Source organism: Gasterosteus aculeatus, chromosome 20, assembly GCF_964276395.1.
Source record: "Gasterosteus aculeatus chromosome 20, fGasAcu3.hap1.1, whole genome shotgun sequence".
Lineage (NCBI taxonomy): Eukaryota > Metazoa > Chordata > Actinopteri > Perciformes > Gasterosteidae > Gasterosteus > Gasterosteus aculeatus.
The window spans coordinates 8,712,910-8,730,584 of NC_135707.1; the positions used below are offsets into that span (position 1 = coordinate 8,712,910).

Consider the following 17,675-nt stretch of genomic DNA (forward strand, 5'->3'; position numbering starts at 1 on the left):
CACAACCATCTACACCCACATACACAAGCGCACAGCATACGCACTAACATTTCATTTTAAATGCCACTTTTCCTTGATGTTTCATGTATTTCGCGAATTGTCAGCTGTAAACCTTTTATGTGGGAGACGTGGTTTTTAGTTGGAAAACGTTTTTCTGCAATACTAATAAAATAGTCTTTGGTTTTGTCTGTCTATGGTTTGTAATACAGTGTCTTGTTTGAAGGTAGTCATTCAATGGAAGTCAATACACCTCTTTTAGCTGGGAGAAGGATTTGAGTTCTGTTTTGTCAAGTAATTGATTGATAGTTTCAAAACCTTTATCTGCCCATCTTCTAAATCCAATATCCCACATAGCGGGAGGAAATTCAATGTTGGCTACAAGCCCTTGAGAGTGAGCTTGGTCCTTCAAGTGTTTTTATTATTATTGTCCAAATCTCCTCGAGTGAGGGCCGATTTCCCACCGTGTCATGTCCTTTTTTATTTGTTTGATTAACTTATTCTAATTGGCATCAAACAACAGTTTGGGGCAAGGTGCAATATGAATTCCCAAATATCTAAATCCTTGTTTAGATCAATGAAAGGAAATCAACTTATTGAACTGTGCGAGCCAACCTGCAGATATCATCATTGCCTCTGATTTGTTTTCATTCATTTTATACCCTGATACTGAGCCGTGTTTGTGCAGACACTGCATCACTACAGGAATGGAGAGAAGCGTTTTCTTTAAAGCAAAATGTTATTTCTTGGTCTGCGCCGCCCTCATCCACTATTCCTTGAATTTGTATATTTTGCTGTATAGCTTCTGCTTCATCTGAGCAGCACCATTTAAACTGTTGGATTTATGGAGATGTAATTACATTGGCTGTAAAACACTTGGGTAGGGATTAGAACTAAACCAGATAATGTCTTCGCTATGCATCCTGCCTCAGAGGAAAATAGGGCAAAGATGAATTGGAAGTCATTTTGTTGGAAGGAAAAATTCCCTTGAACAAGAGTCTGTAAATAAATACGCCAGAAGCTGTTTCCTCTTGATTCGATTTTGCTGACTGCCACTGGATTTGTATTTTGGCGTCCATTAACGAATGTTTATTGATTTTGCCATCTGCTGCATCTGAGTTTATATGAGCTTGCCCCAATCGTGTGTACGTGTGCGTGTGTGCGCGTGTGTGTGCAGAAGCATACAGCAGAGGGCGTAAGAATCCTCTGTTTCCACGTAGGACTCACTCACTCACCACAACCAGAACTGTGTGAGTCGGATGAATTGAGGAGTAACTTCCCATTTATGTCGGGGGACGCTCTGCATTCGTATTAGGCTAATTGTTAATTAATTACTTGTACGCATCGATCAAGACTACTTTTAGACTAGATTGAGCTCAAATGACCGGAGGTGATACCTGGGAAAAATAACCTAGTAGAAATATTCCTGGATGTAAATCAAGATTTTGGATAGTTTACTTCCGCCTTAAGCCACATCCGCCAAAATACCTCATATGTGTACTATTTGTTTTACATTAAAAGCAACTTTTGGCAATTTCAACAAGTTGTTCCAGTATCCCCCTTCCTCCTCCTCCTCCTCCTCCTGCCGTCGACGGTCCTAATTGGTTTTTCGGACGGGCAGCGAGCGGTGACGTCTCTCCGCCCGATGACGTCACGCACAGACCCGGACAGCCGCGCGCCTCGCAGGGAACTAGTTGTTGGAGCGGAGAGCGCGGGGCAGCACTTCATCACGTCCGGAGAGGAAATATTCACCTGAGCGCCGCCGGGACGAATTCACGCGGATTCTCCTTCATCCGTCGAGGAGCGCCGAGGGCCGTTTGGAGCAAGACACTGCGCGTCGGACTCCTGTGTGCTGTCCCGAAGACAAACAAGTTTATTTAGCCCTTAACAAAAAAAATAAAGAATTTAAAATAAATAAAATCAAGAACAATTGTGCCAGAAACGCCGGGTGCCCGGTTTCATTCAAAAGGACCGTAATCGACCAACGGCGAGACGTGACTGCTCCAAAATGATCGGACTGCTCTGCTTGGTCGCGTCGATGCTCGCCTCACACGGTAAGAAATGGACACTTTTACGTTCTATCCGTATGAAGAAAAAACTTTATGTAACGTTAGTATGCGGCTGCGTGAATGCAGCCTACTTGCCGTCTATTTCTGCCCCGAGCTTTAATAATTCAAGAGCGACGTTCGTTTAAAACGGACTCGCAACACCTGTCAGCGGGGGGGTGAATATTCGGCAGGTGATTTCCTCCCTCGTTGTGTTGGCGGAGTTTATTCAGCTTGTAACATGATAACATAATTTCAAACGAATTATCCACCCCGGTCCTCCAAAATCAAAGTTGATAAGAACTATTGTTCTCCTCTTCGCGCTCGCGGACCGTCTGTATCGATCTTTTGACCCGAGTTTCGGTCGGTGACTCAACGCCGTGTTTGGCTGTCTAAGGTGTGGCGCGCGCGCGCTCCCTGTGCGGAGCAGCAGGGTGTTTGTGTGTGTTTTTTCCTGCCCGCTGGCCGATTGAGTTTCGTCCCTCACGGTCGCAGCCCTGTCCTCGTTTTCTCCCTTGTCTCCACCTTCCCCGTGCTCATTTTCTCCCCCTCTGTCCGCCCTTTTTATCTTCTATTTCTTGCACTTCAGCTGTGAAAAATGAGGCAGGTAACCCAAGGGCCCAGCAGCTCGACAACACGTTTGTCCTTCTGTCTTCTTGTTGTTGGCGCAACTTCAGCACCGTTTCCATAAAGTGACCCCCCCCCCCCCCCCCCCTCACGGGTTTAGGCCTTTTTTTAAATCGTAAATTGAGGGGCATTCATCTTTTAACAAGGGCACAGGCCAATCTGCCTCCCTGGCAACCATTTTAAACTGGTACATTATTCAGGTGTTTTCCATCCCACAGTGGGTGTAGCCTACAGGTGCTCACTGTCACAGTGAGTAGACTCTCAGGCGAGGAGAGGAAATATCTCTGGCATGCACCTCATTACCATATGAATGCATGAAACCAGTTCAATGTTTCCTCTGCTTCTTTGCTGGGCCAGCTATTTGTTTTGTGCAAAAATTGGGGCATGGCTGTTAGGACTAGATCTGACGCTCTGGCCCAGCATACGTTTGCAGAAGTGTACAGAAATGCAGTTGATTGTGCGTTTGTTTTTAATCACGAGTCATAAGCATACTCGCTCTTGACTTATTCATGTGGTGGACCGTTTTTCTTTTTTTTTCTTTTTTTTTTTTCAATCTTCATTTTACTGAGCATGAAGGGCTTTTAGGATGAAAAGTGAGGGAAAACAAAACAAAAGGTTTTACATATTTATGAGCGAGGAAAAAAAACGCAAAGCTTCAACCAGTAGAAGCTTTTAGTTTTCTTTCATTTTCACGTCAGCTTTCAGCATCAACCTCTGACCCCATTTTGGGTAAAGGTAATATATGCAACTGTGAAACCAGAACTTTTCCCATGTCTACTTTGCATCTTGTGTTTCCTCTCAAGCTACAACAGCAGCCACGTACCTCCACCTTCCATCCTGCGTCTGGGAGAAGCTAATTTAATTCCCTGCAAAGTTTCCACTTTAATATGGCCCAGCTGTAATGTGGAGAAAGCAAAATGCCTATTCAGGTTGATGGGTTTTTTAATCAAAGTAGACCTCTGTAGTTGGCCATACATATGTGTACAGAACTTAATAGAAGCTGGCTGGTGGGGGTCCAAGTTAGGCTCTGAAATTACAACATAATAATACCCCCACCCCCCAAGTCAAGCCCGTGAGGGACCATGGATGTGGGTCAAACGCTTGGCCCATTACCATGGAGATGTTTTTTATTGGTAGATGGGTGGGCTTATGTGGGGGGGCTCTGGCAGCATTGTCTTTATGGCTGAGTAAGCTGCGTGTGTATGTGCAGGGGGCGGCCGGCTGGCTGGCGGCCTTGAGAAGACTGGTGGGCATGCAGGGTCAGGGCCGGGGGAGGGGAGAGAGGCCGCTTCCTTCCCCGCTCACGAAACAATGTTGGTCCTTGTGTACCTGAAGTCCTCCGGTGGAGGACTGACTCATGTGCCAAGCTGCTCGGAGACGGCGCTCCGTCTTCAGTTATGGACGAAACAGGTGGCTTTATTCGGTGCAGCAGGCTGCGGCCGTTCCGTGATTGGCTGGAGGACATGACTGGCAGCGTCCGATTTAAAACAGGCCACGCCCCATCTCCCCTTCTTTCCCACCCGCCAAACTCCCCGCCTTTCCTCGCTGCCTCCCCCACCTCTGCCGCCCTGTACATACGGGGGCCTTGTTCTCGTGCCTCTTTATTTACATCTATCTCATTCTCTCCGGTCCAGTGCTTTTGTCATGAGGGATGTTACTCATTGGTTTATTCAAATAGCCCCCCCCCCCCCCCCCTGCTCACCATCAGAAGACTGAAGGGCAAGCGTTTTGCAGCAGAAACGACATGCAGACAGGAGAGTTAAACACATGTGAGCTCAACATGTTTTTCAGCGATAAAAATGCTCCCTCCCAGTATTTTTACAACACCCCCCCCCCCCTCTCCACAAATAAGCAAATAGAAACTGTGACGTGATGTTTCGTTTGGCAACTCTACTTGTGCAATAGCTAAGGCACTTTGCTCTAACTCCCTTCTTGAAATGTGTAAAGACTTAGTGGACAGTGCAGCCAGAGATTATTCATCATTACAACAGAGCGGTACAGAGAGCATTACATTCAGTCTGTTAAGAGGAATTTGATGGATGATGTGAATGGTTTGTTTTTTCCACCCGAGTAAAAGAAGGAAAAAGTAAGTCCTTTAGTATCTCATTAGCTCCAGTGGAGTGAGGGGCTTAGGTCTTGATTTGGTTCTTGTGTTAATGGCTGTCTCAGTTAGGTCCTATCATTATGTAAATGAGCTGTCCTCGCCCCTTTGCATCACTCCTGTAAATGTCGGAAGGATTTTAAAAGGTCAGGTGTGTGAGTGTGTGTGTGTGTGTGTGTGTGTGTGTGTGTGTGTGTGTGTGTGTGTGTGTGTGTGTGTGTGTGTGTGTGTGTGTGTGTGTGTGTGTGTGTGTGTGTGTGTGTGTGTGTGTGTAGCTCTGTCCCTGACATTCGCTAGTACGAATGCACACACACACTTACTAGCAGGTCTTCCTGTTTAAATGACACATCAATAACCTCCTCCTCTGCCTTATCACATTTTAAGAGTTTATTTTGATGCAGGCGTAAAAGTGTGCGTTGATTTACAGCTTAATGGAGATGTGAGTGATGCCAAGCAAGTGTGTTTGTTCGTGGCAAATGTGACCCCATTAATGGTAAATAACTAAATTGTAGAAAGCCTGAAGTTAATGTTCATTTCGCCCAAATGGGCCTAATGATTTTTTTTTATTTTTTATCAGAGATGCAATTGGAGAATTTGATTTAAACTTGGTGGCAATATTTAATGACCCTATTCTAAATGTAGTACCTCTTATCCAACATATAAACTAGACGGATGAAATGCTTTCATAAAAACATTTTAGTAGCAATCTATTTAAATATAACACTTGTTTTACACTCAGCTGTATTGAATTGAATGTTGATCTTGCAGGGTTTTATACGGTATCCTTATAAATGAGTTTCATTTAGACTTCCTTACCAATGACCAGAAACAGAAAGGATCCATCAGGTTTATTGTTGACTTGGCAAATCGTATTAGACAGGATGGATGAATCTGAAGGGAGGGAGGTCGATGCGCAAGAGTCACTGCAATCGTGTTGCATTCTAAGACGCAATATTGGACCACAAACGCAACTAAGTACACACACCCATACACACACGTACATACAGCTGGTGATGAAAAGGGGCAGTAACTGCACTGTAAGTCAGATGACATTCCAATATTAGGGAGGTAGCATCACATTGTGTTTCATAAATTGTGTCTTGTCTTCTGCAACCCTGTTAACTCCCACAGATATCAAATGTGAGGATATCTTTTTCTTTTTTCTTTTATCCTTGTTGCTCCCGGCCCATTTAACTGACTTTTAACATGCTTTGCCTCCAACTTGTAAGTAACGATAGTGGCTTTCCTGCAACATCCAACTCCGTGTTAACCCCCCCTCCCCCTTTCTTCCTCTTATCCTTCTTGGCTTGTGTTGAGGTCACACTGGGAGCCCCCCACAGGGATGTTTGTGTTTGGCCCCCAGGGTTGCCAGACAGCTGGAGTCGCTCCAATCTGATCCAAAGGAAATGAGCAGAAATCTTTTGTCTTTCGCAAAGCAATGCCAAATGTCATTAATGTGATCGGGGCCAGCCGAGGGTTCTCCCGAAAAGCACAGTTTTTCCTGGGGTCGAGGATATTGTTGGCAGAAGTGTTCAGGTTAACTATTCGCTCACACGCTGACACCAGCTCACTGCGAGAGATCGTTCCATAGTGTAGCCCACAAAAACCACCCACGCGTTCCCTGATAATGGCGAGTTTTCAGCACTATTTACACTGGTAGCAGGCCAGCAGCTTATCTTGTCTGAAAATGCCATAACGAATGTGGCTTACTTTATTTTTCAGTCACACAGACATTTCCATGCCATTAGTCAAGATACCTTCTGCCAATTTTGCATTTTCCTTGTCTAACAAACCCCCAGCCGGAATGTGAGGGGATGCAGGTCAGACCCACTCAGCCAATGTGGAGAATGAGCAGTAATTCCAGCTGAAGATGCCCTGAAAGGCAGCCAAACTGTTTAAAATAAAATCCCCTTAATTAACTAGATACTGCCGTCTCTGTGACTCCGTTGTAGGGAAAGCACTGAGGAGGAGCGGGGGGGGGGACGTGGGGTTGGGGGCTGTAGGGAAGTGAGGATGTCGACATCTTCACATTCCACACGGCAGCATCTTGGCAGAGCGGATGTGGGAGGATTTCACTGACACGGTGTGAGGGAGCGAACCGGGGAGGCCAAACACTATCGTCTCATTTGTAATTCAGTTGCACCTCCCTCCTCCTGCTACTGCTCCTTTTAAAGCGCTGGACACATATTTAACGGCCAAAGAGCCCTCCATTGTGGACATAAATGGGCCGCGTGTGCTCACCTTTCTCTTTTTATTACAGTTACCTGAGCCGTAACCCTCTCCCTGTCAGCTCTCCTCCCATTTCTTCTGTCTTTGTCACATTCTTTTATTTCAGAAATCCTTCTCATAGTGGACTCAGCAGATCTCTGCAACTAAGCCCCGAGGCCCTTGACTTCGTCCTCCTCAGCGTGTTCCTACATAATGTGTATCTATCTAATAAATATATATATATATATATATATATATATACACACGGCAGCTCATTAGCAGTCACCTTAATGTGTCTAAATGCAGTTAGCGGGATGGAGGGTGGTTTGCGCTATTGATCCGGTATTGAATGTTGGATGATGCAGTGCCCTCGTGTGATATTGAAAACATTTAGGACTCGCTCTGTCGGCGTGAGGCACCGTGAAACATCTCTCTCTCTCTCTCTCTCTCTCTCTCCCAGTTAAATGTCGAGCCAGTTTTGCTTTACCTTATTTTTTTTCTTTCATTTTCTTGCCATCTTTTTTTCTTTCCACACTTGCCTTTTTCTTGTGCGTTACCAGCAGCATTGCGGTCGATTTGTCACCCATCTGCACACCTTTTTGCCCCTCTATTAATACACGCGCTGAGATGCTGGCTGCACCGTCGTCACATCTGACTTTCACAAGGTCATGTCAAATTCTCAGTTATCCGAGCTGCAGGAAGAAAATTGAATTTTGGTGTGACGGGGTCTTGTCGGCGCTCTGGACGCTGGATGTAGAGTCGTGCTCCCTAAAACCCTTTTGCCCACCACCTGCTTTCAATTCAGTCAGCTTTTCCTTTGATCCAAGCAGACTTATCTGAGGAACGACGTAACATGACACGCTGTAATATAAAGCTAATCTGGTATTCTTCTAGATATCATCTAAAAAAAATGTGAGATAAGAAAATGGAGCGGGGTCGTCGCCGAGATAATGCACAACAGGTTTACTCCTCATGAAAGCCAGTGGAGAGCGTTCTTGTCTTCCACGGGACCAGCTGTGTCGTCGCGATGGTGCGACTCTATCTTGCAACTGATGTCTCTTGCTTATCACTTGTTGATTCAACGAATGTGCCGATAAACAAGCAGCACAGTCGTCATTGAAAAGGCATGAGCGTTATAAACCCATGCCCCGAGGCAAACGGCGCAGGTCAAATAGAGGCAGCAGGTTTATTCGGTTATCGAGTCTGCGTTTTGTCAACAGGGCGTGCCGGTGTGTCTGGTGAGGCTCCTTGAGAGCAGGTCCTCCTTCGCTGAAGCCATTTGACGTGTTGATGTGTTTTAACTGATTGCCAGTCGGCCTCTCGCTCCCCCCCTCCATCACTCTCCCCCTGTCACATTTGTGCCTTTTTTTTTTTGCTTCCACTCCTCCATCTTGACTCGTTCCCCCTCTGCCCGCTTCATCTGTTTAACTTTCTTCTCTCTGTAATTTGGTCACCATAATTGTTCCATCTGCTCAGTTAACTGCCGTCTCTTACTGTATCTCTTTTCCGCCTCTCGTCTTGTTTGCTCTCCTTCGCTCGGTTCTTGCTCATCAATTCCACTGTTTGTGCTTCTGAAATTGGGATGCCTGTTGCTCTCCTCTATCCTCTTACTCCCTCTTTACCTTTAATCTCCGTCCCTCTCTTCTCGTCTTCTGCAGCTCTTTTCCCGTCCCACTGTCCAATTCCCCAGTTGTCTCCTCCACCTAAGCCGGCTCCAGAGTCTCCCTCTCTAAGCTCATCCAAACTGCCTATGCTTCTTTCCCTCTCCTGCTCCCATTTTTCTCCCTCTTTCTCATTCCACTTTCCTCCCGTACCTCCCTGGCAGCCCCCACCCTCCCTACAGACATTGGTATTGCAGGCATCTGCACCTTCCTAACTCTCCTAACGAGGTCTTCTGCTTCATTTTCCTCCACACATCAATCTCTCCCCCCGTATCTCCCCTTTTCTTTCTCTCCTAATGGCCAAGAACACCTCCTCCCACTCCACCCTGCAGGGCATTTTTGTTTTTTGTTTTTGAAGGTTAAGTCGCTGTGACACTTTTACAGTGTTTTACCCAACCTCACCCCTCCTCCGATTTCTCACCCGCCTCTCTCTCTCTCGCCCGGGCTGTGGAACGACACTCATCACCAGCCTCCTTGCACGTGACTGCACACACACACACACACACACACACACACACACACACACGGACGCAGAGCGCACACAGCACGTACGTAGCGGACACATGCACCCAATTCTCTGGGCTGATTTGATGGTTGACTCACTTGATTACTGTACAGAGGACAGGAAAGGGGAAGTGACGGAACAAAGTCAGGTTGGTGTGTGTGAGCCGCGCATGAGAGGTAAACTGGCGAAATGAGAACGGATGCAGGATTTAATTTAATTTCAGCAGAGTTAACCTGTCTCGCAGTGCCGGGATAAAGCTGGCGATGTCCACTCCCCCGCTGCTACATGCTGTCACACCCTCGGCCAGTAATACAGCTTGACTCATAACGGGAGTTAATTCCCAGTCTACTGACACTACAACAGACATACATCCAAAGACCAGTTTCCTATTGTTTTAAACTGAAATAGAAAATCAAAAACATGTGCACAATACACAGTGCTCATAATGAATCTACTTTGGGTCATCTGACCCATCTTTGTTCGTTATCGCTTAACTGTGAGGAACCGTGTGACCTTGCTTTTTAAGATATGTATTTGAGCTATAAGAACAAATACAGTACACACAATCATTGTTGTAAATGCACACTCAGATATGTCAAATCTAACAATGTCCATAAGCTTCTTGAAATGTCAATACAGATTTATGATTTAACGTTAAAAAGCAATGACCTACATAGAAGTTGTTCATCTATAATTCACCCTAAAAGAGGATGAATTTTAACCTCCAGAGTGCAAAATATTCTATGGGATAATCCGTTTGTTATCCAACAATAATATGAATGGGAAACTATGAAGGCTGTCTTTGACCAAAAAAATGATCAGTCAGATAACACTTATTAGATTTTATAGACCGAGATTAGTTTATTGATTGAAGTGACCGATTTGTAGAAATGTGAGTTTCTTCACATGGAATCGCTCAAAAGTGCACTTTACATCTTGTTTTAACCAGAGTGGAGCTGTGAAAACTCTTGGGCTCTTGACAAATCAACTACAAAACATCGTTGATATATTTGACAGACATAAGAAACCTATTGATAAGTCAACTATATTTTTCACATACATTTGCACAAGGATAATTCTACGTTGGCCAGCAGCATTGTGTGTTGTAGTCCAGGCAGTCAGCTGGCTGCTGACAAACACAATAATGCACTTTAGTGTTACTGAAAACAGAGACGCTATTGTTCTCAGTCCAAGATGAGAGACACTCCGCCTCCCCTAATCCAGGTGAGCGGAGTGATACCATTGAAAAGGGGGTCTATTGTCCTCACCCCCCCCCCTTCCCCTTCCCACCTCTGCACCACACCTGTATCGATGGACAGACCTGCCTTTGAGTTGTGTCCCTAGAGGGAATATGGTGTTGTGAAAAGAGATGATTGGGTAGTTTCTGTTGAAACGAAAGCCGATGGAGGGACTTTTTTCTTTGTTGTTGTTGTGTGGATTAAAAAAAGTGTCTTGTTGCTTAAGTGTGATATTCCTGTCAAAGAGCATTTGTGTGCAGAAAGTCCAAAATACGTGCATGGTTACCCTGTGCATGTATCACGCACTTGTTTGTTATTTGGCTGCGCGCTGTTTTGGCTTCCTATCTTGGCCTCTTTACGAAGAGCCGGGAGGAAGAGAGAGGAGACGGAGCGAGCAGGAGACACACCGTATCGCCTGCTGCCTAGTACCTGTCAACTGAGGCCCCGCTGGGCGTCCACTCGCTCCTCCAGCGTTGCTGGGAGCCGTCTCCTCAACTCGCCACCTATAAACAAAAAGAAAGGAACCACTTTAACCGCTTACTTCTGTCCTTTCCCCCATTTTTCTCCTTGCAACCAGCTCGCGGCTGATTCGTGCACCAGTGATTCATGAATTTGTGTGTGTGTGTGGACTGAGCGACAGAAAAAGGCTGCATGCTGGGGGGGTGGGGGCTGAGGTTGGTGGTGTAAAAGAGGGAGACGCAAAGGGGATGTGCTGTGACGCCAGCCCTGATTAGAGAAGTAGCACTCGCCGTTTAAACACGCATTTAAATAGACACAGCCTCGGGAACATCTTGGGTGGGGGGGGGGGTGCTGGATGCGGTTCCTCTGCTTGTGTAAACTAACACAAGTGTTCTCCGTTGTTCTGGTTTTTTAATAGAACTCCCCGAGGCTGCACCCTCCAACTTTCCCTTGTTCATTTGTTTGCGCCCCCGATGTCTCGCTCTGGATTCCGCTCTTTACTTTTGACACAGAATGGCTTCATCTGGCACAAACGACTGATGTAGTCGAGTCCCTCCGTGCCGCCCATCTCCTTCTCCTCTGCATTCCTTTACATGACTCTCCCAGTGCCTCCCAGTTCCCTTCCTCTCTTTCAATGAATGTCCTCCTCGCTCCTTCCAGATGGCTTTCTTTCGTCTCTCCCTTCATCACCTCAGCCCATTGTGAGTTTACATCCTCTCGGCCGTCTTCGCTCGGGCCAGAGTGTTGTACCTTCATTTCCTCTCCCTCCCCCATTTGCGCTTTGCGCCTCCCCTCCTCTCAGTTGTGTTTATTTACATAGAGAGGGACAGAGATACGGCTGTCGGGATGGATTGATGGATTGCGAGAGGCCACGGGTGAGGGGATCTGGGCCTTTGATGGAAGCCCCCGTCAGTCACGATACTAAAACAATTTGCTCGTTTTGTTGTTGTAAAAATTCCCGCTTGGTACATGAACATATTCCCCATAGACCTCACTCCTCTCTGCTGTCCTTCTTAGTCATTTTTTTTCTCTAAAGTGGCCTTCAACATGGCCCTAATACGGCAAAAGTAAACCGCTCTTTAGAAGGATACTGTCATCTAGAACATAGGACCCCTCCATTGACAGAGCCTCTGCGCTGCACATCTGCCCTTTAAAAAGCTCTGTGGATGACATAATTATCCAGTGTCAACGCGTGACGAGCTGAGCTTAGCTGCATTAGAAGAATTAATATGCACAGCGTAGGAGGAAGCTTGTCCATGATCTTCTAATGCTCATAGCTACTCTCTTCCCTCCGCTCATCTTGGGAAGCCATCGCGCGCTGGAGGGAGTTCTCTCTGAAGCTCGCTGTCGTCTTTTTCATCCAGTGTTTTAAGGCCTGCGTAATCTCCATCTGTATCGCCTTCATTTGTCAAGTGTAATGAACGCACTTGAGTTTTTACTTGGTCATTAAATGCTGACATTGGGGTTAATTGGCCTTAAGGGAATTAGATAGGCGGTGATATCATAGTAATGCCAGTCTGATTAAGTATTTAATGCATAATTCAATATTGGTTTAAAGTCCCAAACCTGTAGATTTTAATGTGACACTTTGATTGGATTCCACATAATTACATTACAGCATCACTATCTCCAAATGTTTTTAATGATTCAAATGTTATTCAAAAGAATGTCCCATATTTAAACTGTATAATATGAACCATATCTTTTCCATTCTTATGTAATTTTTCATATAAAAGAAACGATAGCGTTCGAGATGGTTAAATCTAACTTTACTGCGTCCCCCGGTGCCATATATCATAACTCCATGTACAGGTCAGCTCAGGGAGTCAGCAGCCAGAGCGGTTACAGAACGTATAGCTTGAAATATTAAAGCAGGTCTCCGGCTCAGATGATGAACTGCCAGCAGGCTAAAGGGTAACAGGTATTTTTGAACCTGGACTATATTTTCTCAACCTTTTGAGTCCAAATGAATAATGGACAGTGAAGTTTAGAATTGATAGTAGTTTCTGACATTATGGCGATGAAATTAAAGGGTAATACAACTTTTTTTTTTTTTTTTTTTTGATAAAACATCGTTTTTGCTCAAGCCGGTCTGTTTGATATTGCGTCATCTTCCCAAAAACAGTGGAAACATAAGAGAGCGATAAAGACGAGTGCCAGTGTCAGAGGTTGTTCTGTCAAACTCCAGAAAGCGCAGCTTATTGTTGTCCAAACAATTTACAATGTCTTTGCTGAAAATATTTGCTGAATTTAACGTTATGCAATGCAAGATTTCCGAAAGAGGCAAACGGACCGGATGAAGTTTTAAAAAACCCATTTCATGATGTCGCCAGTCACGCATCGGAACACTGAGTCTAATGCAGAACAAACGCTTTTAGTCAACGTAAATTGTCAGTGAGGAATCGCCTGATATGATTTAAATTGCAACCCAATTTCAGAAATTGTTGTCTGCACAGGGCTGACAGTGCAATTTGACTCTTCTGCGTTATTCACGCATGGTCAACTCAACCTGAGCCTATAAACAACGTTTGAAAGTCTTTACAAAGGGTTGGGGGAGATGAGGAAAGCAGCCATGCACCGAGCTGTACAGCAGTACTGGAATAAGCACTATGATTGACGCACGTCTGGCGTTTTTTCATGAAATCAACTCATCAATTCAGCTCCGAACATCTTTGTTTCAGCTTTTCAGTTATGAGGGTTTGCTGCTTTTGTTTCTTTTGTGATTTGCTCACTGAATGTCATTTTGAAGACATCACTCTGGACTCAAGAAATTGGAAAATGTATTCCCTGCTGTGCTGTTTATTGAATTCTGACTTCTTTAGAATTCTTTAGATCAAATAAATAAAGCAATCCTCGCGTTATAATATAACCGTAAAGATGTGAGCTTACGTGAGCGGCTTCTTGGGGCTCTTGACAAATTTGAGGCGCGGCTCGGTCACAGCACAGAACCGAACGGAGATGCAGAGATCGCGTGAATGGTGGCGGGCGAGGATGAGCAAGGAGGAGAGCCGAGTGTGGGCCGCGCCGTCGGAGGTAAATACGTGTTGGCAGTAGCTGAAGGGTGAGGCCACAGTGGCGCGAGGAGCCGGTTAGCGAACCGTCCGCGGTGGTAGCGAGACCCAGGTGCAGCCCCGCGGAACCACATCCCTCATCGGAGCGCAGCACCGGGAAAGCTGGAAAAACTCTCGCTACTAGAAACTCAATGCATCATTTCACTTTGATGGAACATTATTACTCATAAGTATGCGCAATCCCGGTAGGAAATATTACACAATCATCCAAAAACTGTAGGCACCCCATGGGGAGGTGTGATTACGCCGGGCGCACAGGCCTTACCCAACCCTCCGTTTGTTGGCATCTATTTTGAGCGCTTCCCCCCCCCCCCGATAAAACGAAAAAAACCGCAACACATTAGTAACAAGCAGGCGCATCATAGAAATAATTCTGGGTCCTTGTTTGTAGTTCGTCATCATCTCTGATCGTCTCATTTAGAGTTGTTTTTCAAACGTATGCGGGTGAATGGGGAGCCAGGAGAGGCCAGCGCGCCGCACACCGCGGCTGATTTCAGCACTTGATTGTTAATGATCTTGTGTTTGGGTTCGCCTGCTAAAAACTCCAAATGTTGGATTAGTCGGGAAAAGCTGCTTTGAAAATTGGTTAGCAGAAAGGGTGTAATGAGAAAAAGATTAAGGTGTACTCGGGGGAGAATGTAAGGTGACAGATTGAGATAGAGAGAGTGGAACAGGGAGGAAAGAAGGGCACAAGCTGCTCAGGAAAAAGGTGTTAAGACGGCGTCAGGGGTGTTGCGTCGGAAGGGTGTGTGCGGAGCAGATACACACTCCCTGCCGCAGGCTCAACGGGGTGACTAACCCCCCCATCCCTCTCCTCCCTCCCCCACGGTCGATACAGCGCAGGTGCAAGTCCAACTGGGTGCACGTTTTGTTTTCGAATGGCCGACATCAGTGAGTGCAAGAAAATGTCCTTTTGTGTTCCGCCAATACAGAGTGGGTAAATATTTTGGAAGAGCACGCTGCGCCGGTAGATTGTTCTCTTGAGCAGCGGGGAAGGAGGGAGGGAAGGAGATGGCGAGCTAGAGGAAACAAACCAAGCTTTGTCCGGCACGCCCGGGCCAAATAAACCGCTTTACTCTTTCCCCTTCATTTGGTGCCAAATGACATTTCTCCCACCGCTACTGGGTCGCCCCTCCGCTGCCAGCGGCCTCTATGCTGAGTGAACAATGTGCACTTCTCAGGGGGTCCCCAACTCCCCCCACCCTCCTCCCCCCGGGGCCTGGAGGTGTGCACCACGGGAAACAAAACTCTGCTAAAGCTGACGTTCATGCTGAGGAGCCTTGTTGGGGACACGTTGGACGTGTCTCATTTTCTACTGTGGGAACACGATACGAGGGAGACTAAACACGGCAACTACACTACTGCAAGTACGCCGCGACGGCCCCTGCTGTGTTGTATGTATTAAGAGTGTTTTAAGGGCAGAACGGCCCCAGTGGGGGATGAGAGGGGTCATTCATTCATCTCGCACACACACACACACACACACACACACACACACACACACACACACACACACACACACACACACACACCTCCCTCACAGGCCTTTCATCTTTACTCTCACAGGCGACTCTTGTTCTGTCAGTCTCACTGAAGAGAAAGAACTGGGGGGGGGGGCACGACTACAGAGGAAGGATGTCAAGGCAGGGGTGAGGAGGGGGGTAAAAGGGAGAAGGAAAAAGGACGACAAGTGATTTGTGTGTTTCCTGTTTCCTGCAAAATCATCCACCAACCTACCCCACCTTAATCAATCACCTCCAACAGGTAGCAAAAGTTCTCTGCTTTAGTGCTGCGCCATTTCCTCCCCCCCCCCCCCCCCCTCCCCTCTTTAATTGCATCCATCGCATCCTCTTGTTTCCTCGCCTCCCCTTCTCCCTCCCACTCCTCTGTCCACCCCTTGCTCCCCCCGGGGCTTGCCTTAGTGGGTTGGTTCCAGTCTGTCTGTTCGCTGATGACTCCACTTGGAGCAGATGTGATGCTGAGCAGCTGTTGCTCTGCAGTCATACACAGCAATGTCCCCTCCCTTATACATCTCTCTCTTTCTCATTTCCTCCCCTCCAATATCTACTATGTTGTTTATCTATGTCTCTTTGTTCCACCGTACGACGTTACTTAGCTGTAAATTGCCGAGCTTCGTTTCAGTTTTGAATTCCCAGATTTGCTGTCTTCTCTGACCAGCCTCACCAATTTGTTTCACTCTGCGGCCTCCCTGATGCAGCGGTTAACGTTCAGAGCACATTAGGATTTTTGTCATAACAATACGTCTTCAATGTCGGTTTGTAATCGTGTGAAATAACTGGCCACTGACGGCCGCCCTGCAGAGGGAGGATATTGTTCAAACGTAAATCTGGCCAAGTGCAGAATAATTTGTGTGTTGTTGTTCGTTCACCTTAATGAGCCCGTCACGAAGCTAGAATAAGAATATTTATGTTTAGCTTGTAATTAAGATTTATGGAGGCAAATCGCGACGTGGACACATGAAAGAAGATGAAGTGTGGGCTTTTATTTTAGCTTACGCTCCTCAGTGCCCTGCGCCTATTTACATGGTTTTATCGGCGTCTTTCTTGGCTCTCTGCTCATTTCATTCGCTCTCTCAGCCTCAGTTTCTGCCAGGATTGGCTGGCTGGGGAACTGAGCATCCTTTGACAGGTGCCCTTATGCCTGAGATTAGAAGTGAAGAGGTAGGAGAGTTGTAAGAGGAGGGGGGCCGGGGGGGGTTCATGTCACTCTGATGACTTCAGCCTGGAGAAACCTATTTTTCTGGACGGGGCGTAGTGCGCCTGTGTGGCAGTGTGTACATAAGCGCGCGTTGCACGCGCCACGCCTGTAATTGGCTGCTGCAGCCGCGGCTGTCGCGCTCACAGCTCGGCCTCTGATCTTGTGGAAATCTGGGATCAGCGTGGCAGATCCGCCTGCTAATCAGCACCTCGGAGCGCAGCGCAGGAACGCCAACCTGCGCTGCGCTCTGGAGGCTGGAATATCACTGCACTCAGGATTTAATCGCACCAAAAATCCCTTAATGGAAAACGTTGCGTGAAGTCTAATTTGAGGATGATGAGATAAAACTTAAGCCTGTGTGTGTGTGTGTGTGTGTGTGTGTGTGTGTGTGTGTGTGTGTGTGTGTGTGTGTGTGTGTGTGTGAGAGAGGTAGAGAGGTTGTGACAGCTATGTGTGCTCTGTGCACGTGACTGAAACGCAGATAAGGAATATCGAGCGTCACTTTGCCCTCTCGGATGATAAAGATTACAGGGCGAGATCACTGGTGGCTCTTTTTGCACTTTACCCTCGCCGGTCCTCCCTCTGTGTGACCGGCGAGCGCTCCTGCTGGCATACGGCTCAGCGTTATTGGGGAAATTCATGAGAGGGATTCATCACTCATTCCTGGCTCCCCATTGAGGCCAGCGCTAATTAGTCGGCGTCTGTGATTAGTTGGCTCGCGTTTGATCTGCTCCCCCCCCCCTCTCTGTTGAGTAGACTGCCTGTGTGGCTGGGCCACGATTTGGCTGCAAGGGGCACCCAACACGCACAAAGACCGGAAAAAAGACGCACACGGCGGCAGATTTTCCCCTGCCCTTCGGAGGCCCTTCAGGGGGGCCTCGGGGACACCGTATCATCCACCAGCAGAAACACGCATACAATGTGAGCTGCACCGCTCCAAACCAAAACCAAAAGCACTGCGCTCAGGAAGAGTACGGCTTTCACTTTGAGTCATGTAAAATTCTCCCATAAAAGCAGACATTGCACTGCTTATGAAGTAACGCAG

General features: G+C 46.8%; 1 protein-coding gene across 2 annotated transcripts in view; it reads left to right on the forward strand.

Moving 5' to 3' along the window:
* The first annotated feature begins 1,581 nt into the window (after positions 1 to 1,581).
* LOC120810835 (nectin-2) overlaps positions 1,582 to 17,675 on the forward strand; it is a 66,548-nt gene continuing 50,454 nt past the window's right edge. For both annotated transcript variants that reach the window (XM_040165775.2, XM_040165773.2), the window contains exon 1: positions 1,582 to 2,051. In XM_040165775.2, coding sequence (XP_040021709.2) covers positions 2,006 to 2,051 — 46 coding nt within the window. In that variant the 5' untranslated portion in view covers positions 1,582 to 2,005. The remainder of the gene's footprint in view (positions 2,052 to 17,675) is intronic.